Source organism: Anguilla rostrata, chromosome 11 (genome assembly GCF_018555375.3).
Source record: "Anguilla rostrata isolate EN2019 chromosome 11, ASM1855537v3, whole genome shotgun sequence".
NCBI classification, from domain to species: Eukaryota; Metazoa; Chordata; class Actinopteri; order Anguilliformes; family Anguillidae; genus Anguilla; species Anguilla rostrata.
In genome coordinates this window covers 37,489,857-37,509,461 of record NC_057943.1, presented here as the reverse complement: position 1 = coordinate 37,509,461, position 19,605 = coordinate 37,489,857, and the positions used below count along the sequence as shown (strand labels likewise).

Genomic DNA, 19,605 nt, shown 5'->3' with positions numbered 1-19,605 from the left:
CTGACGTTGGTGTTGCCTGATATTCGCTGGGTGACTGACCTGCGTTCTCCCTGTCTCCCTGCTTCTGGTTAGGCATGCCTGTGCTGTACTGGTTCTCTGGCAGGATGACGCTGTGGGGCAGCATCTCCTTCAACCTGGCCGTCTTCATCAACCTCATCATCGCCGTCTTCTACCCCTTTGACTCGGGGAAAGGTTAGGGAAACCGAGTGGTGGGGGGGGGGGTGAAGATTAGCGGTACAGTAATAATAATAATAATAATCATAATCATAATCATAATCAAATGTATTTGTATAGCACCTTTTCATACATGGAATGCAGTACAAAATAGTTTACAGTAGACAGACATGTATGTGTGAAATAACACTTTATAATAACAGTAAAAGGCTAGAAAGAAAAAAAAATAGGTTTTTAAAATAGCATTAAGAACACAGTAGACAGTTAAGTAAAAAAAAAGAAAGAAAAGAAAATGACGGTCATCGGTCATTCAGGAGTGTGAGCTGCTGCCATTGTGCCTGTGCGGAGGCTGAAAGCTGCTGATTGGCTGATGTTGGGTTGGGTACGTTAGCAGGGCCCGTGGACTCCTCCGTGCTCTCCATGCTGTTTTGGGGGTTTGCTGGCCTGTCCGTCATGGGCCTGTTCTCCCAGCGCTACGGGCTGCGCCCCCTCACCATCGCCCTCATCCTGCGCTCCATATACTACTTCGGAATCAGCCCCACTCTCGTCGGGCTGGGTGTCCTCAACGTAAGCTGGGCTCGCGCCGCACCGCCCTGCAGCACAGACACACTGCAGCACGGACACACTGCAGCACGGACACACTGCAGCACGGACACACTGCAGCACAGACACACTGCAGCACGGACACACTGCAGCACAGACACACTGCAGCACGGACACACTGCAGCACGGACACACTGCAGCACGGACACACTGCAGCACAGACACACTGCAGCAGCACACGACACGCAGCAGGACACTGCAGCACAGACACACAGCAGCATGGACACACTACAGTACAGTCTGTATCCACTGAAACTGCAGTACAGACACACTAGCAGACAGGCACGCTGCAGCACAGACACACTGCAGCACGGACACACTGCAGCACAGACACACTACGTACAGCTACCTGAACCACACGACAGCAGCACAACACGCTGCAGCACGACACCTGCAGCACGACACACTGCAGCACGACACACTGCAGCACAGACATACTGCAGCATGGACACACTGCAGCACAGACACACTGCAGCATGGACACACTACAGTACAGTCTGTATCCACTGAAACTGCAGTACAGACACACTGCAGTACCTGCAGCACAGACACACTGCAGCACGGACACACTGCAGCACAGACACACTGCAGCACGGACACACTGCAGCACAGACACACTGCAGCACGGACACACTGCAGCACGGACACACTGCAGCACAGACACACTACAGTACATACACATTGCAGCACAGACACACTACAATACAGTCTGTGTCCACTGAAACTGCAGCAAAGTCTGTATCCACTAAAACTGCAGCACAGACACATTGCAGCCGAGTCTGTATCCACTAAAACTGCAGCACAGACGCACTGCAGCCGAGTCTGTATCCACTAAAACTGCAGCACAGACACACTGCAGCCAAGTCTGTATCCACTAAAACTGCAGCACAGACACACTGCAGCCGAGTCTGTATCCACTAAAACTGCAGCACAGACACACTGCAGCGAGTCTGATCCACTAAACTGCAGCACAGGACACACTGCAGCCGAGTCTGTATCCACTGACACCTGCAGCTCTGTCTCTTCTCTCTCCACTCAAATCACAGCTGAGACACTGCAGCACTGACCAGGCACTCTGAAGGCTAAATTTACCATCAGTTGGCAGCACATATTTCATATTTACTGATTACTAATGGCCAAACACATAATTCTGGCTATATTTATACTGAACATGCAGGAGGTATTGTGAGGGCTAGAAGCTGTGTGGACATCATATTTCAGTGTAATTGCTGTATAATTGCTGTTGTGTAGTGTTTCTCTCTCTGTCTTCCCTTTATCCTTTTGATTTAACTAACAGTTTCTGTCCTTCGTGTCTCCTCTGTAGCTCATCAATAAGATAGTTTTTGTGGTGAGCTTCGTTGGAAACAATGGCACGTTCATCATGGGCTACCGAGCCATGGTGATGGATATGGAGTTCGTTTACCACCTGGCCTACGTATTGACCAGCGCCCTGGGACTGTGTGTGCATGAGCTCTTCTACAGCATCCTGGTGCGTATTCAACACACACACACACACACACACACACACATCTACACAGCACCGTGTGTTAAACACACACTCACACACACATCTACAGAGCACCGTGTATTAAACACACACACAATCACAGCACTATCTACAGAGCACGTGTTAAACCAAACTTACACAGCTGTGTATTAAACACACACACACACACACCCACACATCTACAGAGCACCGTGTATTAAACACACACACACACACATCTACATAACACTGTGTATGAAACACACACATCTACAGAGCACAGTTTATATACCACACATATACAGAGAATAGCGTTCTGCGTTCTGCGTGCAGCTGTTCGACCTGATCTACCGGGAGGAGACCCTGTTCAACGTGATCAAGAGCGTGACGCGCAACGGTCGCTCCATCCTGCTCACCGCCCTGCTGGCGCTCATCCTGGTCTACCTCTTCTCCATCGTGGGCTTCCTCTGCCTCAAGAACGACTTCATCATGGAGGTCGATCGCCTGCCCAAACTCGGCGAAGGTGCGAAAGCCATGCGAAACTCAGAAAATCTAGTGTAGTGTAGTGTAGTTGTGCTGCTGCTGCTACTTCTGCTTCTGCTTCTGCTTCTGCTGCTGCTGCTGCTGCTTCTCCTTCTCCTTCTCCTTCTCCTTCTCTTCTCTTCTCTTCTCTTCTTTTCTTCTTTCTCCTTCTCCTTTCTTCTCTCTCCTTCCTTCCTTCCTTTCTTCTCCTCTCCTTCCTTCCTTCCTTCTCCTTCTCCTTTCCCTCTTTCCTCTCCTTCCTTCTCTTCCGTTTTGCCTTCATTCGTCTCACGATAAAGTCTGTACGTCGAAACCAGTGGTTTGATTGGAATTTTAGGGAGGAACAAAAATATTATAAAAAACGTCATTTCGCAGTAGACGTTTGAAGCGGTCAAGCTGTAATCATGCAGCAGTAAGCTGTTGTTCTGCTGTAATAAGATGGTGTTTATGCTGTAACCAGCTTTAATTATCTTCTAATGGCATGCATTACTTTAACAAGCGGTAATTTTGTTGTGATTATATGTACTACTTTAATAAGCCGTAATTATGTTGTAATTATATGTACTACTTCAATAAGCCATAGTTATGTTGTAATTGTGTGTACTAGATTAGTAAACTGTAATTATGTTGTAATTGTATGTACTACATTAGTAAACTGTAATTACATTGTAATGAGGTGTAATAGACTGTAATAAGCTGTAATTATTTTTTACGGAGGTGTAATAGACTGTAATAAGCTGTAATCACACTGTAATACGCGTGGCTTTGCAGACACTGGGCCAGATGAGGTTTCCAGGGACGTCCTGAGCTCCTGCAGTGCGGATGGGGTCAGCTGCAATCTGGAGGAGAGGCTACAGGAGGGTGAGAACCGTTCAGACACAAGCCCTCGTTACCACGGACACCTGTTTCCCCATGTCCCGGCTCACACTGTTTGTAGTTGTAACGTGTGCGTGTGTATGGGGTGTCTCGTGTGGCGCAGCCCGTAGAGCGCTTTCCATATGCTCGTTGCGAGCCGCGACGTCGGCGGTTCGAGTCCGACCGCCGACCTTTGTCGCACGTCTCTCCCTCTCTCTCCTCCTAGTTTTTCCTGTCTCTCCACGCTGATCTGTCAAACAAAGCTGAAAAGCCCCCAAAAAAAATTAAATAAAGAATTGTGTGCGTGTATATAGATTTCATTAATGATGATGAATAATGGAAAAGGATTAACTTGCTTTTTGTTTAGTCATATAGCAGACATTAAGATCGTGCAGAACCCAGAATAAATCATAAATTGTGTTAATGCTCATCCAGGAGTGTACTGGGAAGGACTTCAGTGATCATTCGCTCATCATCATAGAGGAAGAGGTTTATAGGTTCAGGGTTCGGAGGGTTAATAAAGCGTTTCCGTCCATATTTCCTTGCAGAGGAAGAGGACAATACGGAACGTACCTGTGACACCCTGCTGATGTGCATCGTCACGGTGATGAACCATGGGCTGCGGAATGGGGGCGGGGTTGGCGATGTGCTACGCAGACCCTCTAAAGACGTGAGGACACGCCCTAACAGACGCAAACGCACACATCATTTGGCCAAGAATGTGTCATTCTGCATGCAGTACGTAATTGTGTCTGTAAAGCGTGCGGTTCTGCCTGTCCTCTAGGAGTCGCTCTTCACGGCACGTGTGATCTACGACCTGCTCTTCTACTTCATTGTCATCATCATTGTTCTCAACCTCATCTTTGGGGTGATCATTGACACCTTTGCTGACCTGCGTAGTGAGAAGCAGAAGAAGGAGGAGATCTTGAAGACAACCTGCTTCATCTGTGGTGAGGGGAAAAGAAACCAGTTAGAGCACAGCTCTAACCTGTGTTCTGTGTCCTGCCTGTGCTGTTATAGAGCACAGCTCTAACCTGTGTTCTGTGTCCTGCCTGTGCTGTTATAAAACACAGCTCTAACCTGTGTTTTGTGTCCTGCCTGTGCTGTTATAGAGCACAGCTCTAACCTGTGTTCTGTCTACTGCCTGTGCTGTTATAGAGCACAGCTCTAACCTGTGTTCTGTCTACTGCCTGTGCTGTTATAGAGCACAGCTCTAACCTGTATTCTGTGTCCTGCTTGTGCTGTTATAGGGCACAGCTCTAACCAGTGTTCTGTGTCCTCCCTGTGCTGTTATAGGGCACAGCTCTAACCTGTGTTCTGTGTCCTCCCTGTGCTGTTATAGGGCACAGCTCTAACCTGTGTTCTGTGTACTGTCTGGATGTAACACACAGTATTTTGTCCTAAACCAGGCCTGGAGCGGGACAAGTTTGACAATAAGACGGTGTCCTTTGAGGAGCACATAAAGGTGGAGCACAACATCTGGAACTACCTGCAGTTCATCGTGCTGGTGAGAGAGAAGAACAAGACGGACTACACCGGGCCCGAGAGCTACGTGGCCCTCATGATCAAGGTGATGCCCGTCCTGTCGTCCTGCCTCCGTGCCTTTGGCTCATTTCCGTAACAAAATAAAAGTTCAGTTTTTTGGGTGCGCTGGGCGGGTTTGTCTGGCTAAGGCACCGTTCTCATTCTCGTGTGCGGACGAGCCACGCGGCCTGGCATCGAATCCTGACCGCGCTCGCCCCCGACTAATTAGCTGCGGTTTAAGAAATAGCGGCGGCTGACATCGCATGCTTTGGAGGAGAGCACGTGCTTATATGCACTCTCCCGATTGGCAGTGGAGGTAGCAGCACTGAGCATCGATGAACAGGATTGGTCATTCTAAACTGGAGAGAAAAGGGGAGCGATGCATTAAAGAAAAAAATGCAAGGGACATGCCTTATACGAAAGCATGAAGGATGTGTTAAACATGTTTAAAATGTATCCTGTCATATAAATTACTGGTTGGCATTTTAAATTCACTTAATTCAAAAATTTCACAAAACTGCATAATATTGCTCAACTAAGGCCATTGGGCCAGAGCTGTAGAAGTAGTTTTTAAGAAACTTTAACGCTTCTTTGCAGTTGTTTGGCTGTGCGTACAGATGCTTGATCTGATGCCTAGGCGTGCCTTTAGTGTGTGTTCAAATGGTGATTTTTCTTGTGGTTCTTCAAATGGCCGCCAGAGCAAGAACCTGGACTGGTTCCCGCGCATGCAGGCCATGTCGCTGGTGGTGACGGACAGCGACGGGGAGCAGAACGAGATGAGGAACCTGCAGGACAGACTGAGCTCCACCATGAAGCTGGTCGCTCACCTCACCTCTCAGCTGAGCGAACTCAAGGAGCAGGTAATCCTGCTGCATTGGCCCGTCAGATAAAGCAGAGAGGCACACAAACTCGTACACACACACACACACACACTGACATACACACACTGACATACAGATACACACGCACTCACACACAGATATACACACGCAAACACACACACACAGACACGCATACACACAGACACACACACACAGATTTTGTCTAAAGAATGGAATGGAAATTTAAATTGATAAACTATTTATGAGAAACATACTAACTTTTCTGCACAGTCAGAGGTTTATACATGATTTATAAGATCAATGTTGTTATTTTGTATGTTATTTCGTATGTTGTTATTTTTGTGTGTGTGTGTGTGTGTATGTGTGTCTGCGAATGTGAGTATTAGTTATAAATACAATATAGAGGAAACATATAGCACAGCAGTTGCAACATTGAGAACAGACTGTTTTCAAAGCTTCAGCTGTAAGTAAAAATAGCTAGCTGTACTCAAAACCCAGAAATTCCAGAAATGTTAAAATTGTAAGCAGTACTGTAGGAGTGAAACAGACTCAAACAGGTGTGTTTCGCCCAGCGCCATTCCTGTTCTGTCAGTGAGTAGCAGTGTCTGAGCCTGACAGAGTGTCTGGTTTCCTGTGCGGCAGCCAAGCCATAATGTCTGGTTTCCTGTGTGGCAGCAGAGCCGTAATGTCTGGTTTCCTGTGCTGTAGTAGAGCCGTAATGTCTGATTTCCTGTGCTGTAGTAGAGCCGTAATGTCTGGTTTCCTGTGCAGTAGCAGAGCCGTAATATCTTGTTTCCCATGCAGATGACAGAGCAGAGGAAGAGGCGGCAGAGGATGGGCTTTGTGGATGTGCAGGCGGGGTCCAACTCTGTGGCCCCTACAGGGGCCGGTGGGAGCAGTCACCAAATCATTAAAGCTTGAAATCTGCAATATCACGATGTTCTGGAAGAACATGGATCCTGCTGTTGCTCTGACACTGTTGCAACGTCACTGAAACACTGGTCAGACATTACACATTGGCTTTGAGCTTTGTCTCAGGAACCCCTAGTGGACAGCTCAGCGACTGGGGCTTTCCTGGTCTTTAACCCTTTAAGATGGGAGATCATAAATGTGTGATTAGAATGTTCTTAACTGAACATTCTAGTTCTGATGTAACAGTCACTACTGGTAACTGAAAGCAATGGAGTTCTAGAACATGGACATGGAATTTTGAAAAAGCATTCCATGAAGCCTGCTCTTCAGAGGGATAAATTGACTTGCTCAACCCCCTGTGGTGGTTTCTGACGAACAGGAAATGCTCTGGATTTTGGTTCTCACAAAACATTTGTGAGAACACAGAGACAGGACCACAACCACATGTCACAGAACTGTGCGCACTTTTCCTATAATTGCTACCTGATGCAGTTCCCAGTGCAGAATGACTTAACACTGACCACTCCTTATGGAAACTGAAGTACTAAATGGTTAGCAAGGTTACATACTGTATGTTCAAGATCTCTATATATTTGTTTTGTTTTTTTGCTACTGAATGTGACACCATTCTGTGTTTGTAAATGTGAGTTTTCCCAATTTTCCAATGGGATTCGATTCTTCTTAGGTTCAAATGTAACACTGTTTTTCTTTCAAAGGAGAGGTTCACTAATTTCAAGGCCCCCAATGGTTTTTCATAACTTGCTGTGGCTTGTATACAGTTGCCATCTTTGTGTTCTGTTGCCCAAGCAATGAAAGTTGAGTTCAGTGTTGAAGCTTTAGTTAAGAGTCTTATGGTGCGTTGCGGTGTTGAATGTTTTTTAGGGTACCGTTCACTTTAAACGCACTTCCTGTGTTCAACACCCTGGCCTTATGGGCCCGGCATTCTGTTCTGTTCTCTTTTTAACAACTCAACTCTGTGTGTTTGTGTGTGTGTGTTTGAGAGAGAGAGTGAGAGTCAGAGAAGCAGAAACATTTATGTGGCCTTGCCAATAAAAATCTTGACATTTGAGAAAATTTGCCATACTGCTTATAGCTCATTGGGAACAGTGGTGAGAACTGCCTCACCTATGCTGTCTGTTCATCTGGGGCTGCATTCATGAGACACATTGTGCATCGTGGTATTCAGAGGTTTTGTTCATGAACCAAGAATTGAATTAGCTATTGGTAGCAATCACTTAAATTTCATGATCGCTAACCAGCTAACAAAAAGCAATCTTTGTGGATAAAATCATTTTTCTTGCTGCCAAGTCAGTTTGAAAGCTCAACATCAGGCTTAGCTCATAACGCTATGTAGTTATGTTTCTACGTTCAGGGTACATCAACAGCAAGCAAGATAACACGAGTTAACATATTGTTTAAAAAATAAATGTGCATTTTATCTCACTTCAATGCTTTTTAGGGTTGATTAAGTCATGTTTCTAGGTCACGTTCCCTGCCTTCCCTTAAGATAACTCAAGTTCTCCTTTAAGTAGGAGCAAAGCAAGTATATCCACTGTCAGTTTTTTTTTTTTTGTCTGGGCCCCTACATCCAATCAGATTATTCCATTATTGAGGACTTGACCTTAAACCCTTTACAGTGTGGGAAATCGCCTAACTATTTAGGGAAGACATTATGGAGAAGGACATTTTAACACTCTTAACATTTGGCATTTCAGTCTGCCCTCAGCTCATCGTTGTGAACTCACCTACCCACAAGTCTAAGTCCTGCCTTGAGTGACCTAACTACCAGTCTGTCTTCATCTGTTGGCGTTCAGGGGGGTATGTACAGCCCCTCAAAAGGCCTGGGCTAGAATGTTTGCTTTGGGAAGGGGTACCCCAGAGACTGCATATGAACAGAGCCCAGAATTATGTGCAACACCCCTGATCATCCAATCATAGATGGCTCGGGTCATACAAGGCTGGGTCAAAACAGGTGGCCAGACACCTGTCTCCAAGGTGAGGGGAACTCCAAATAATAAACAGGAAATCCACACCGGACCAGGGCATCTCAAATTCATTATTCTGTACTGACGTCCCTCTAAAATGGAAGCACAAAGTAGACAGTAAGGTGTGCGTTTCCTAAACAAACACTGAGTGGCTTTGCGCTAGCTGTGTCATGACCTTATTTTAGCACTGTGACCTTCATCATCTGCATAGTTCAAACATGTACTTTTTAACCTGTTGTCTGTACTACTCTGAAAGAAATCCTGTTGTGTACAGTTGTCATCCATTCAGTGTATATGCAACAATATTATAAAACTGCACAGATAAGATAATGGATAGTATATCATAAAGGTACAAATTAACCTAAGTTTGAACTTGTGTAATCCCTATAAAACCAGATACCTTAGCCTTTTACTGTCTCTGACAGATGTATGCAGTGTAAAAATGAGTGCACTACATAGCAACTGTAATGCTATCTGTAAAAACACATTATCGTGTAATCCTGTTTCCAGTGCGGTGACTACATGAGAGGCATGTACTCTCCTCGCCTTTAAAAGCAAAGGCCCCTAGCTGATGCGCTCGCACACGAATGGCAGGGGGTGGGTGAGGGGTTGGGGGTTTACAGGGATGGTGGAATGCCCTCTGTTGGCCTTGGTGCTAGGTACAGCAGAGCGGTATGGAGTTACACTCCCAGTCAGCTGTGAACACTAAGCTAAGGAGAGGGCTAAGAATAGCCGGCTCCCTGCCAGAGTATTGACAGTGCATGCCGAATCAGGGCTCTATTCTGACACAGCAGAACAGGGCACTGCTGCACGAATCGCTTTCTCACGCAACTGCCATTACCGAAAACACCGTTTCCCATGAGCCAGAGCTGCGTGTGGGAGAGCTTTCTGCAGAAGTGGATCAACACTGCATGCTGGGATGGAACCTGCTGTAACTTTGTGCAAAGCGCCTCATGTAAACTGTTTCATTGAATACTCATGGATTTGAACATTTGAGTCAACCAATGGTGGCTTGAGAAGGTAATTGAAAGGGGGAGGTTCCAACATCAGTGAATTTCACATACTATAGTACACATGAGTTAAACCAATAGCAAACTGGCAAAAAATAAATAACTGAAATTAAACAATCTGCCAGTCATTCCCTGCTATGTCATCTCCCTTTGCAGAAATGCAGGACCAATCACATATCATTGAGCTCAAGCCCCTCCCCCACCCACCGGTGATTAGTCCGGGCCTTTTTATAGTCAACCTGGGAGAGACTTCAGCAGCTGCTGCCTGTCCTGCGTCTGCTTTCTGTCCCGTTCTTCCTATCTGCAGTCACTTCTCTCCTCATAGGCTCGAGCCAGCACCCCATGCGCACACAGAACACATACACACACACACAAACACACGTGCGTGCGTACATCCACCAGACCAGCTATGGCAGACAACACTGGAGGGCAGACTGCTGGTCCAGTTCCGGTACAAACGGCGGAGAAAAAGGTGGAGATGAAAAGTGAAAAGGACAAAAAGCCAGACCAGGCAGGAGCTGAGGGGGCAGTAAATGGAGCAGCAGATGGAGCAGTGAATGGACCAGCAGATGAAGGAGCAGTGGAGAATGGGGAGTTTCTGCTGGAGCCCTTTGACCTGCCTCCACTTGAAGTCATCGCTGGGTGAGTACAGTATCACTGTCAGACCTGTTACACACTTATCTGAGTGAGTACTAACACTGTCAGACCTGTTACACACTTACCTGAGTGAATACAGTATCACTGTCAGACCTGTTACACACTTACCTGAGTGAGTACTAACACTGTCAGACCTGTTACACACTTACCTGAGTGAATACAGTATCACTGTCAGACCTGTTACACACTTACCTGAGTGAGTACAGTATCACTGTCAGACCTGTTACACACTTACCTGAGTGAGTACAGTATCACTGTCAGACCTGTTACACACTTACCTGAGTGAGTACTAACACTGTCAGACCTGTTTCACACTTACCTGAGTGAGTACAGTATCACTGTCAGACCTGTAACACACTTACCTGGGTGAGTACAGTATCACTGTCAGACCTGTAACACACTTACCTGAGTGAGTACAGTATCACTGTCAGACCTGTAACACACTTACCTGGGTGAGTACAGTATCACTGTCAGACCTGTAACACACTTACCTGGGTGAGTACAGTATCACTGCCAGATCTGTTACACACTTACACGAGTGAGGACTAGCATTGTCAGACTTGTTACACACTTACCTGAGTGAGTACTAACACTCTCAGAACCACACACTTTCCTGGGTGAGGACTAGCATTGTCAGACCTGTAACACACTTATCTGGGTGATGTACAGTATCACTGTCAGACCTGTTACACATTTACCTGGGTGAGGACTAGCATTTCCATACCTGTAACACACTTACCTGGGTGAGTACAGTATCACTGTCAGACCTGTAACACACTTACCTGGGTGAGTACAGTATCACTGTCAGAGTTGTTACACACTTACCTGAGTGAGTACTAACACTCTCAGAACAACACACTTCCCTGGGTGAGGACTAGCCCTGTCAGACCTGTAACACACTTACCTGGGTGAGTACAGTATCACTGTCAGACCTGTTACACACTTACCTGAGTGAGGCCTAGCCCTGTCAGACCTGTAACACACTTACCTGGGTGAGTACAGTATCACTGTCAGACCTGTTACACACTTACCTGAGTGAGGACTAACACTGTCAGACGTGTTTCACACTTACATGAGTGAGGACTAGCATTGTCAGACTTGTTACACACTTACCTGGGTGAGTACAGTATCACTGTCAGACCTGTTACACTCTCACCTGAGCGAATGTCAGCATTACACACTTACTTAAATGTGTACTAGCACTGTCACCTGTTACACCCTGTTCACTAACTGTAACTCCAATGAGTTGGCAGTTCCATGGTGAAAATACAAGCTGAGGGATGACTGCACCTGTGCTGTCTTAAAAATCATTTTTATTTGACAGCTTTTGAGTGTCGCTGATTAGTTGGTTTATAAATAAATCTGATTGATTGATTGATTGATTGATTGAGACAGTGAACAATGCCTTTATGTAATAAACACCATTCCCTGTGAATGCTGAAGTACAGCCAACAATAAGGACCGAAGGAATTAACTCTATTAATACAGGTTTGGCATTTGAGTGTGGGCTGGGAAGAATGACTCATTCAACTGGTTGGCGCCTTGCTAGTTAGCCCGTCTAAGAGAAAGTCAACAAGCCACTTCAGCTAAAAACAGCCGATACTCTCCCCCAGAGAATCGGATTATCACCATAGAGCCTCGTCTCAGCTGTCTGCCCAGATTCATTCAGAAAGCTAAAATTAGAGGTGCAATGTATGATAAATGAGTACGCCTAATCATAACTGTCTTTAGCGGAGATTTGCGTGCAGCTCTGTACTGCCGGGGTGACAATACTGATTGGCTAATTGTTTTGTAGGCCAAGGGGTCTAACGCTAACATTTTTTCCAAGGAGCATATGTGCTCCTAAATGGAAAGATTTGCACTAATAATAATCTCAATTTGTTGATGCACAGGGGACAGGGGGTGACTGGGGAGCAGGGTGCAGGAACTGGGAGCACAGGGGGGCTGGGGCTGGGGGGAGGGGGGGTGAGCTGGGTGGGTGAGCTGGGACCACAAGGGGGGGAGGAGGCGAGAGGGTGCAATAGCAGTACAGTAGCATTTTCCTCTGCAAGAACATCTGTGCATGAAGAATTGCTGCCAGTGGTAGAGGCTGGCAGTGTAATGTTGATGGTTAATTTCTGCACCTTACGCAAAACTCTACATGTTTCTCCTATTTAAAAGCTATTTTTTTCCCTTTTTAAACAATTATTAAAGCTCGTCACGTCTTCAACAGGCCCAGTAATGGAGGAAAACCGAGTTAACCTTTTCCCTCACCTCCTGTTTTCTTTTTTTTCTTTTTTTTTTCTCCAGGGTGAGGATAGACCCTTTCTCCTTCAAGTTCCAGTTCCGGAACGTGGAGTACTCGTCCGGCCGGGGCAAGATCTTCCTGTGCTACATGGTGGACTCCGAGGGCAACGACAGCCGCGGGCTGCGGGGGTGCCTGGAGGCGGAGCACCTGGGCCCGCACCCGGAGGAGGCCTTCTTCCAGCGGGTGCTGCCCGAGTACGACCCCAAGGTCAAGTACCTGGTCACGTGGTACGTGTCGTCCAGCCCCTGCACGGAGTGCGCCGCCAAGCTGATCGAGATCCTGCGGGCGCGCCCGACCCTGCGCCTGGTCATCTACTGCTCCCGCGTCTTCCTGTGGGAGGAGCCGGAGATCCAGCAGGCCCTCAGGGCCCTGGCCGGGGCCGGCTGCAAGCTGCGCATGATGAAGCCCGCCGACTTCCTCTACATCTGGGACGCCTACGTGGAAAATGAGGGCAAGGCCCTCGACCTCTGGGAGGACTGCCAGGACAACTACGAGTACTACGAGACCAGGCTGGCGGACATTCTGCCCTGAGGGTGAGTCCGAGCCGGAGGTTCTGGAGAACGGAATAGGACGTGTGAACACAAACAGTGTGGCCCGCTGATTGGGGAGCTTTCATGTCTGAGCCAGCTCAGATTTGTTTACGCACCCCTGTCAAATCACCATATAGCAGGGGTCCTCAATCTTATCCAGAAAGGGCCAGTGTGGGTGCAGGCTTTTGTTCCAACCAAGCAGTAACACACCTGCTTCTACTAATCAACCACTAGAGTCTTTGCCAAGGACCTCGATTAGTAGAATCAGTTGTGCTACTGCCTGGTTGAGATAAAAGCCTGCACCCATACCGGCCCTTTCTGGATAAGATTGAGGACCCCTGCTATATAGTTTGTCCCATTTTTTTACAAGTCACATTCTACAGACATAATTATCAGAGGTGGAATCTCCAGGGGTCAGAAAGTAAAAGTCCTGCCATGTGTTTCTTCCACCCTCAAACTCAACCAAATGATCTCACTAATTAGTTCTACCTCCTGGTTGAAGAACTGTGCTAAATTAGCAAATACAGATTATTGGAACAAAACACTATGGAGGGCTTTTACTTTCTGAACCTGGATTTTCTACCTCTAATAATTATATGAAAATAAACAATTGCACGTAGCAATACTCCCATTCGTCCAAATACATGAATTAATTTTTAACAGTAAAGTTTATGGGTTTATGATCAGCATGCATGGGTCATAAAATTTTGAAGGGGAGTGTACACTGGCATCATTGGGTACACAGTTCTGAAATTTTACATGAGCATTATGTACACAACAGCTGCATACATGCATCTAACTAGGCATACAAACCTTTCGATTAAAGAACGCTAAAGTTAAACTGGGCTAGTGTACTTGGAATTTTGTTTGTGTATATCTGTAGTGTAAAGTACACTGAAGTCTATGTACTATAGTCATAGTCAAAGAATGGTTATTGGTACCCCTGTTTGGAACACACACACGTATGCATATAAATGCAAAACATTTTCCTGCACAGTCCAAATCGTATCTTATTCTAAAAGTATATTTTAAAATAAAAATTAAAACTTTGCATGACACAGCTCAGAAAGCATAACTCTGTGGTCAGTTTGTATTCCTGAGCGTCTCTGTCACTGGCGCCCCCCTCTGCAGGAACTGAGTACTGCAACAGCATGTTTGACATACCAATGCACAGTAATGGTGATACAAAGCAACTATGCACCTCCAAAGACCAGGAACTGGTCAGCGCATGAAGGACAGCACTGTTTTGAAACGGGGAATGATTTCCACATTATAACACATACACTGTGTCTTATCATGGAGAATGATTCCCACATTATGACACATACACTGTGTCTTATCATGGAGAATGATTCCCACATTATAACAGATACAATGTGTCGTATCATGGGGAATGGTTCCCACATTATAACACATACACTGTGTCTTATCATAACAAATACACTGTGTCTTATCATGGGGGGTTTTCTCATTATAACACATACACTGTGTCTTATCATGGGGGGTTTTCTCATTATAACGCATCACTGTGTCTTATCATAGGGAATGATTCCCACATTATAACACATACACTGTGTCTTATCTTCAGCTTTGTCTTTCTCAGGGCTCGGGAATCCCAGCGCACCAGAAGAATCTCCGTGGTGCCACCTTTCCCCCCTGTGTTTTCGCTGGGCCCGTCGCTCCTCCTAAATCTGTTCCCCCTGACTGGTGACCTGTCCGGACTCGCTCGCCCAGGGGATTTTCCGGTGCCCTTGCCCAGGAGATTTTCCGAGCTCAGCAGTGGAGCCTCCTATTGTGGCGGGAGTTTATCGCTCAACAGTGCCAACTTACGCTCCAGGAATAATTCGGCATTTGCGATCTGGGCTTCTCCAGCGGCTGTACATAGAATCCGACACTGATCACACTAAAAAGGAACTCGGAATATCAGCAAAAAATAAATAAATAAATAAATAAAAAAAGAAAGAACATCAGAAATTCACTTTCTAATTGCTTAAATCCTCACATGTGCAAGATGTTTTTCACATTTTGTGAATTCTTTAAAGCTATAATCTCAGAATTGGACAGTAGTGTATCTGTCTAGCTTGTGCAAGTTAATTTTAGTAGCAAGACTATATTATTTTGTCTCACATCAGTCAAAAGCAAAAGCCGAGAATGCACTTTTTAAATGGCAAATTACAATTAACAAGTGACAACTGCTGTGTCACGAAGTATATTCTTCAAAGATTAAATGTGCAATAAATCAGATATTGTATACCACATGCACATTTTATTTCTTAAAATCAAGCTGAGTAAATATCGGATTATAGTTTATAGTCATGTTTTATAATACTTTCATAATACTTTTAGCACCTCATACAAGAAAGCGTAAGGTATCACATCGAAACAACTGAAACGAAACAAAGGTGAACTAAATACTAAAGTTCCAGAAGAAATAGTTTGCTTGCCATCTCTGCAGGAAATACCTCTCCCTCCCTCCTCTCTCCTTTATCCCATCCATTCCCATTCCCCTTTTCCTTTCTCTTTTCCTTGCACACCCCATACCTTCACAGGATTCGAACAATTAACATTTACACAATACAGCTGTACTAGTAAAACTCAACAATACACAGCTAATTATCAATATTTTGTGAAATTAAACATCTACAAGATTAATACCAGGTTGTAGTCTAAAACATAGTGTTCTATAGAACCAGTGGACAGCTGCTACTAGCTATCCACAAAATGGTCGTGCCCATAACCAAAACAAAGATAGTAGTGCCCATGTAATTGAGCCTAGCTAAGGCGGCTAAACTACTAGCTGAGCCACCACAATATTCACCAGCTAATATGGCAATGTGCTTAGAGTTAGCTGGCAGTCAGGTGCGACGCATATTTAGCCAGCAGGTTTGTATTTCAATATTAACAGTATTAGATTGTGCTAGGTAAAACAATGTTTAGTACATAACAAGCTGTGCTACTCTTGCACTGGCAAGAGGCTCTCTACCTTTTCCAGCTGATTTAGAGTTTGTAGTAAGTAGGAAACCTAGTTTTTCAGCAAGTTGCTACAAGTTTATCCACTATCTTGCTTATTATGGTTTTATATCAAGTTACGACTAAATGGCTTTCTATCTATTTTAGCTGTAGTTAGCAAATTAATGCTCAAGCTTCTTTTTAAATGACGGGAGTTTATAGCATGTTAATACTTAGGACTACAATATCTCAGAGTAGAGGTAGTAAATGTAGTTTGTCATCAAGATGGCAAGAATTGGGCAATTTTACTGTATTTGCATGGTAGCTTGCTAGCAAGTATTAGACTCAGAACATTCTTAGTTACCATGGTAATTATTGAGTTTATTTAGTGGCCAGTATGGAATTTTGAAGTGAAGTGTGAGCATGCATTTGCACTAATATGAGGCAATGGAGTATTTTTAAAGCTTTAAAAAGTATAAAGGATCTTGTTTAACTACATACAAATTATGTAACAGGGGTCGGGAAGTTTATGGTTGTGCAATTTGGTATGTGTAGCTTAAAAAGTCAGTTCAGAACTACTATAATAATAATAATAATAATAGTTTTAGTAAAGATTCTATTGGAAAACAGTAGTTTATGCCTTCCGTGAGGAGACTAAATATATAAAATTCAAACGCATCCTTTCAAATTCTAAAACAAAATCTTACATCACATGATGCACAATGTACATCTACAAACAGTTCGAACTGGTTCCACAGGTCTATACCAGATCAAGTTTTTGGTAGCAAGTAGCATTAAAATATTTCGCCTAGTTCAGAACTAAGACATTCCTAATACGAGCGCAAACTATTAAGATCTAAATATAAAATCAATTTTGCCTTGTTCCAGTTTTATTTATGCTCGGAGGACAATGCATAATCTCTTTTTTTATTTCAGTGAACACGTTCTTCAATACATGCATACAAAAAATTTAAATCACAGAGCTCGCTATTAGAATAGCTGAAGAACACCTTGTTCTCTACTTTGTTTAAAATGGCTGAAGATCACCCCTGACTCAAAGCCACGTTGCATTAGACAGGCGTTCCGCAGTGATGAGACCAAGGCCACACACTGTGAGCCGTTTCTCTCCTGCTTAAGCTCTCGGTTATATCCGATTCGCTTGATTCAGCTCCTAATTGAGCATAGGACCGGGGTTCAATTTTAACATGTCACTTATTTTGTAAACGGTTTATTAGACCTGGTGTACCATTGTTCCGTATGCAGTCATCACCGGCCTAACTTTTTTTGCAGGTCTTGTGAAATCTGGCTGAATGACCTTCAGGCCACTGAATGAGGTCAGTGGGTTCCTTGCCATGTTATTTGGTGAGAGAGGGCAATTTCTCCCATCAGTGAACGTCTTCCAACAGTATCCTGAACTCTTAAGCAATCTGTTGCATGATACCAAGGGCTTTACCTGGCCTCACACTACTCATCTGGCGGTCTTATCCTGGCCTGGTGGTGTGTCTCTCAAATGTTCTCTAAACCTTGTTTTCGTTCTCGGATATTTGCCAGTAGTGTGCACATCTTCAAAATGCGCATCATTTTGGATTTTGGGTAATCTTCGTTTTTTTTGTTTGTTTTTTAAAAAAAATAAAAAAATTTATCCCAGTATATTGTAATCTTTGTTATGTGGTCTAAGCATACATTGCAGCATGTACAAAATTAATCTGTCAGCATGCAATACAAAATAAATGTCGGGATACAATATAACTCCATCTTAGCATTGGTTGTACATTCATGTTTCATTTCTCAACACTGTCTGTAATGACTATCACTTGATTGCTAAACTTAGGGTTCCACAGACGACAGAGGGAATATATATATAAGATTCAAGTTGATAGCCCAGATGGACATGTGCTCTATTATTTATCAAGGCCCACCATACAAATGAGGGTACATTTAGACACCCAGTTAAACTTGCACCAAGTTCACCAGTGTAAGACCTGGTTTAACAGATTACAGTATGTGATGAGATGTTTTGATTTTGTGGGCTTGGATACAACATGGATACACATTTGCTTGTTCCCCCAACCATATTACTTAATGAAGTTAGCAGTCTGTGTTGCTTTTTACAATCAGGAATTTATGTCCAGATTATCTGATATTAATTTCAGAGGTGGGGACTGTATTGTCTATGGCTCATCACACTTTAGAGACTTGTGACTTATGTTGTGAGAATATTGGTTGGTCTCGAATAACTTGGCCTTGTTTATTTGATAAGACAATATGATTTGAGATATTTCAGACATATTCCATAGGATATGTGAGCAGAATGTTCCTGAATTTATGAAAGCAGTATTTTTATCCACCATCATGCAGTAATTGTCCAAGAGCAGCGCATTTCTGCTTGGTGCACAAGGGACCATTTTGAAATTCACCCATGGAGAAATTCAGAGTAACAGCATGTGTTAGCTGGCTAGTGTAGAGCCGTGCTACCGGTCATATTAAGAGCACTTCCTGCCCAGAGCTGTGACAGTGACGGTGGAGAGACTATGACTGCGGTGCCGACATCTTCACCAAACATCCTCATGCGTAGTTACAGGGACTTCACCATCCAGCCCAACAGGTGTTCGGTGCTAAGCAGGTATTCAGCTTGTTGAGGACATCAAACTTTGTGAGGCACTCACACGAGGCTCCATCAGAACAGGTAAGCTAACCTTATCTTAACAGTTATGTGGCTAAATTGGTAGCTAGCTATTTTATAAACACATAAACGTAATAATCTACTTGATCTTATTACACATTAGCTCTTGGTACAGGCAAGCCAAAGTAACTTAGTCTCTCCTGCCCTTCCAGGTCTTTATAGATTGTTCTTGTCTTGTTATCACATATTACAAAAAGAAATGCAGCAGATATTTTTATGAGCTCCTTTAAAATCGTATCAACATTAAAATAAGTTGGTTGTAAAAGATAAGAACACAGGTGTTTTCTTGTATTTTCACCTGGTGCAAGATTTTAAAGCTCAGTTTGTCATCAGGTACTATTTAGTCCTCTCAATATCCACACCTTAAACAGAAGAGCAGGTAATGCATACCTCCTTTGCGCAACATATCAAATGTCATTTTAATGACACTTGTTGGATTTTAGACACTTGCTCTTACACATTCTGAACGCAAGTTCCTGTGTGTGCCATAATAGCTGAATACTTGGTGGAATTTTCACACCCAACAATCAGGGGAAAATAGTGTACAGAGAAGCAATTACAGAACACAAACACACTGAATCAATAC

The 19,605-nt window shown here is 44.3% G+C and overlaps 2 protein-coding genes across 4 annotated transcripts in view; both read left to right on the top strand.

The window, feature by feature from the left end:
* Positions 1-7,992, top strand: part of itpr3 (inositol 1,4,5-trisphosphate receptor, type 3) — an 80,657-nt gene extending 72,665 nt beyond the window's left edge. Inside the window, exons 49-58 of one of the 2 annotated variants that reach the window (XM_064299837.1) lie at positions 73-192; positions 569-741; positions 2,102-2,266; positions 2,597-2,786; positions 3,557-3,646; positions 4,189-4,310; positions 4,425-4,590; positions 5,050-5,210; positions 5,863-6,024; positions 6,811-7,992. In XM_064299837.1, coding sequence (XP_064155907.1) covers positions 73-192; positions 569-741; positions 2,102-2,266; positions 2,597-2,786; positions 3,557-3,646; positions 4,189-4,310; positions 4,425-4,590; positions 5,050-5,210; positions 5,863-6,024; positions 6,811-6,927 — 1,466 coding nt within the window. In that variant the 3' untranslated portion in view covers positions 6,928-7,992. Of the gene's footprint in view, positions 1-72; positions 193-565; positions 742-2,101; positions 2,267-2,596; positions 2,787-3,556; positions 3,647-4,188; positions 4,311-4,424; positions 4,591-5,049; positions 5,211-5,862; positions 6,025-6,810 lie in introns of both variants that reach the window. The other variant, XM_064299836.1, reaches the window with a different exon arrangement.
* Positions 7,993-10,148: 2,156 nt separating this feature from the next.
* Positions 10,149-15,365, top strand: LOC135234846 (C->U-editing enzyme APOBEC-2-like). Of its 2 annotated transcripts, none has more exons than XM_064299835.1 (3): positions 10,149-10,555; positions 12,860-13,390; positions 14,976-15,365. In XM_064299835.1, the coding sequence occupies exons 1-2, from the start codon at positions 10,323-10,325 to the stop codon at positions 13,386-13,388; spliced, it is 762 nt and encodes a 253-aa protein (XP_064155905.1). In that variant the 5' UTR covers positions 10,149-10,322; the 3' UTR covers positions 13,389-13,390; positions 14,976-15,365. The 2 variants fall into 2 exon arrangements, with proteins under 2 accessions (XP_064155905.1, XP_064155904.1); XM_064299834.1 differs by having other exon boundaries at positions 10,150-10,555; positions 14,991-15,365.
* The last annotated feature ends 4,240 nt before the right edge of the window (positions 15,366-19,605 follow it).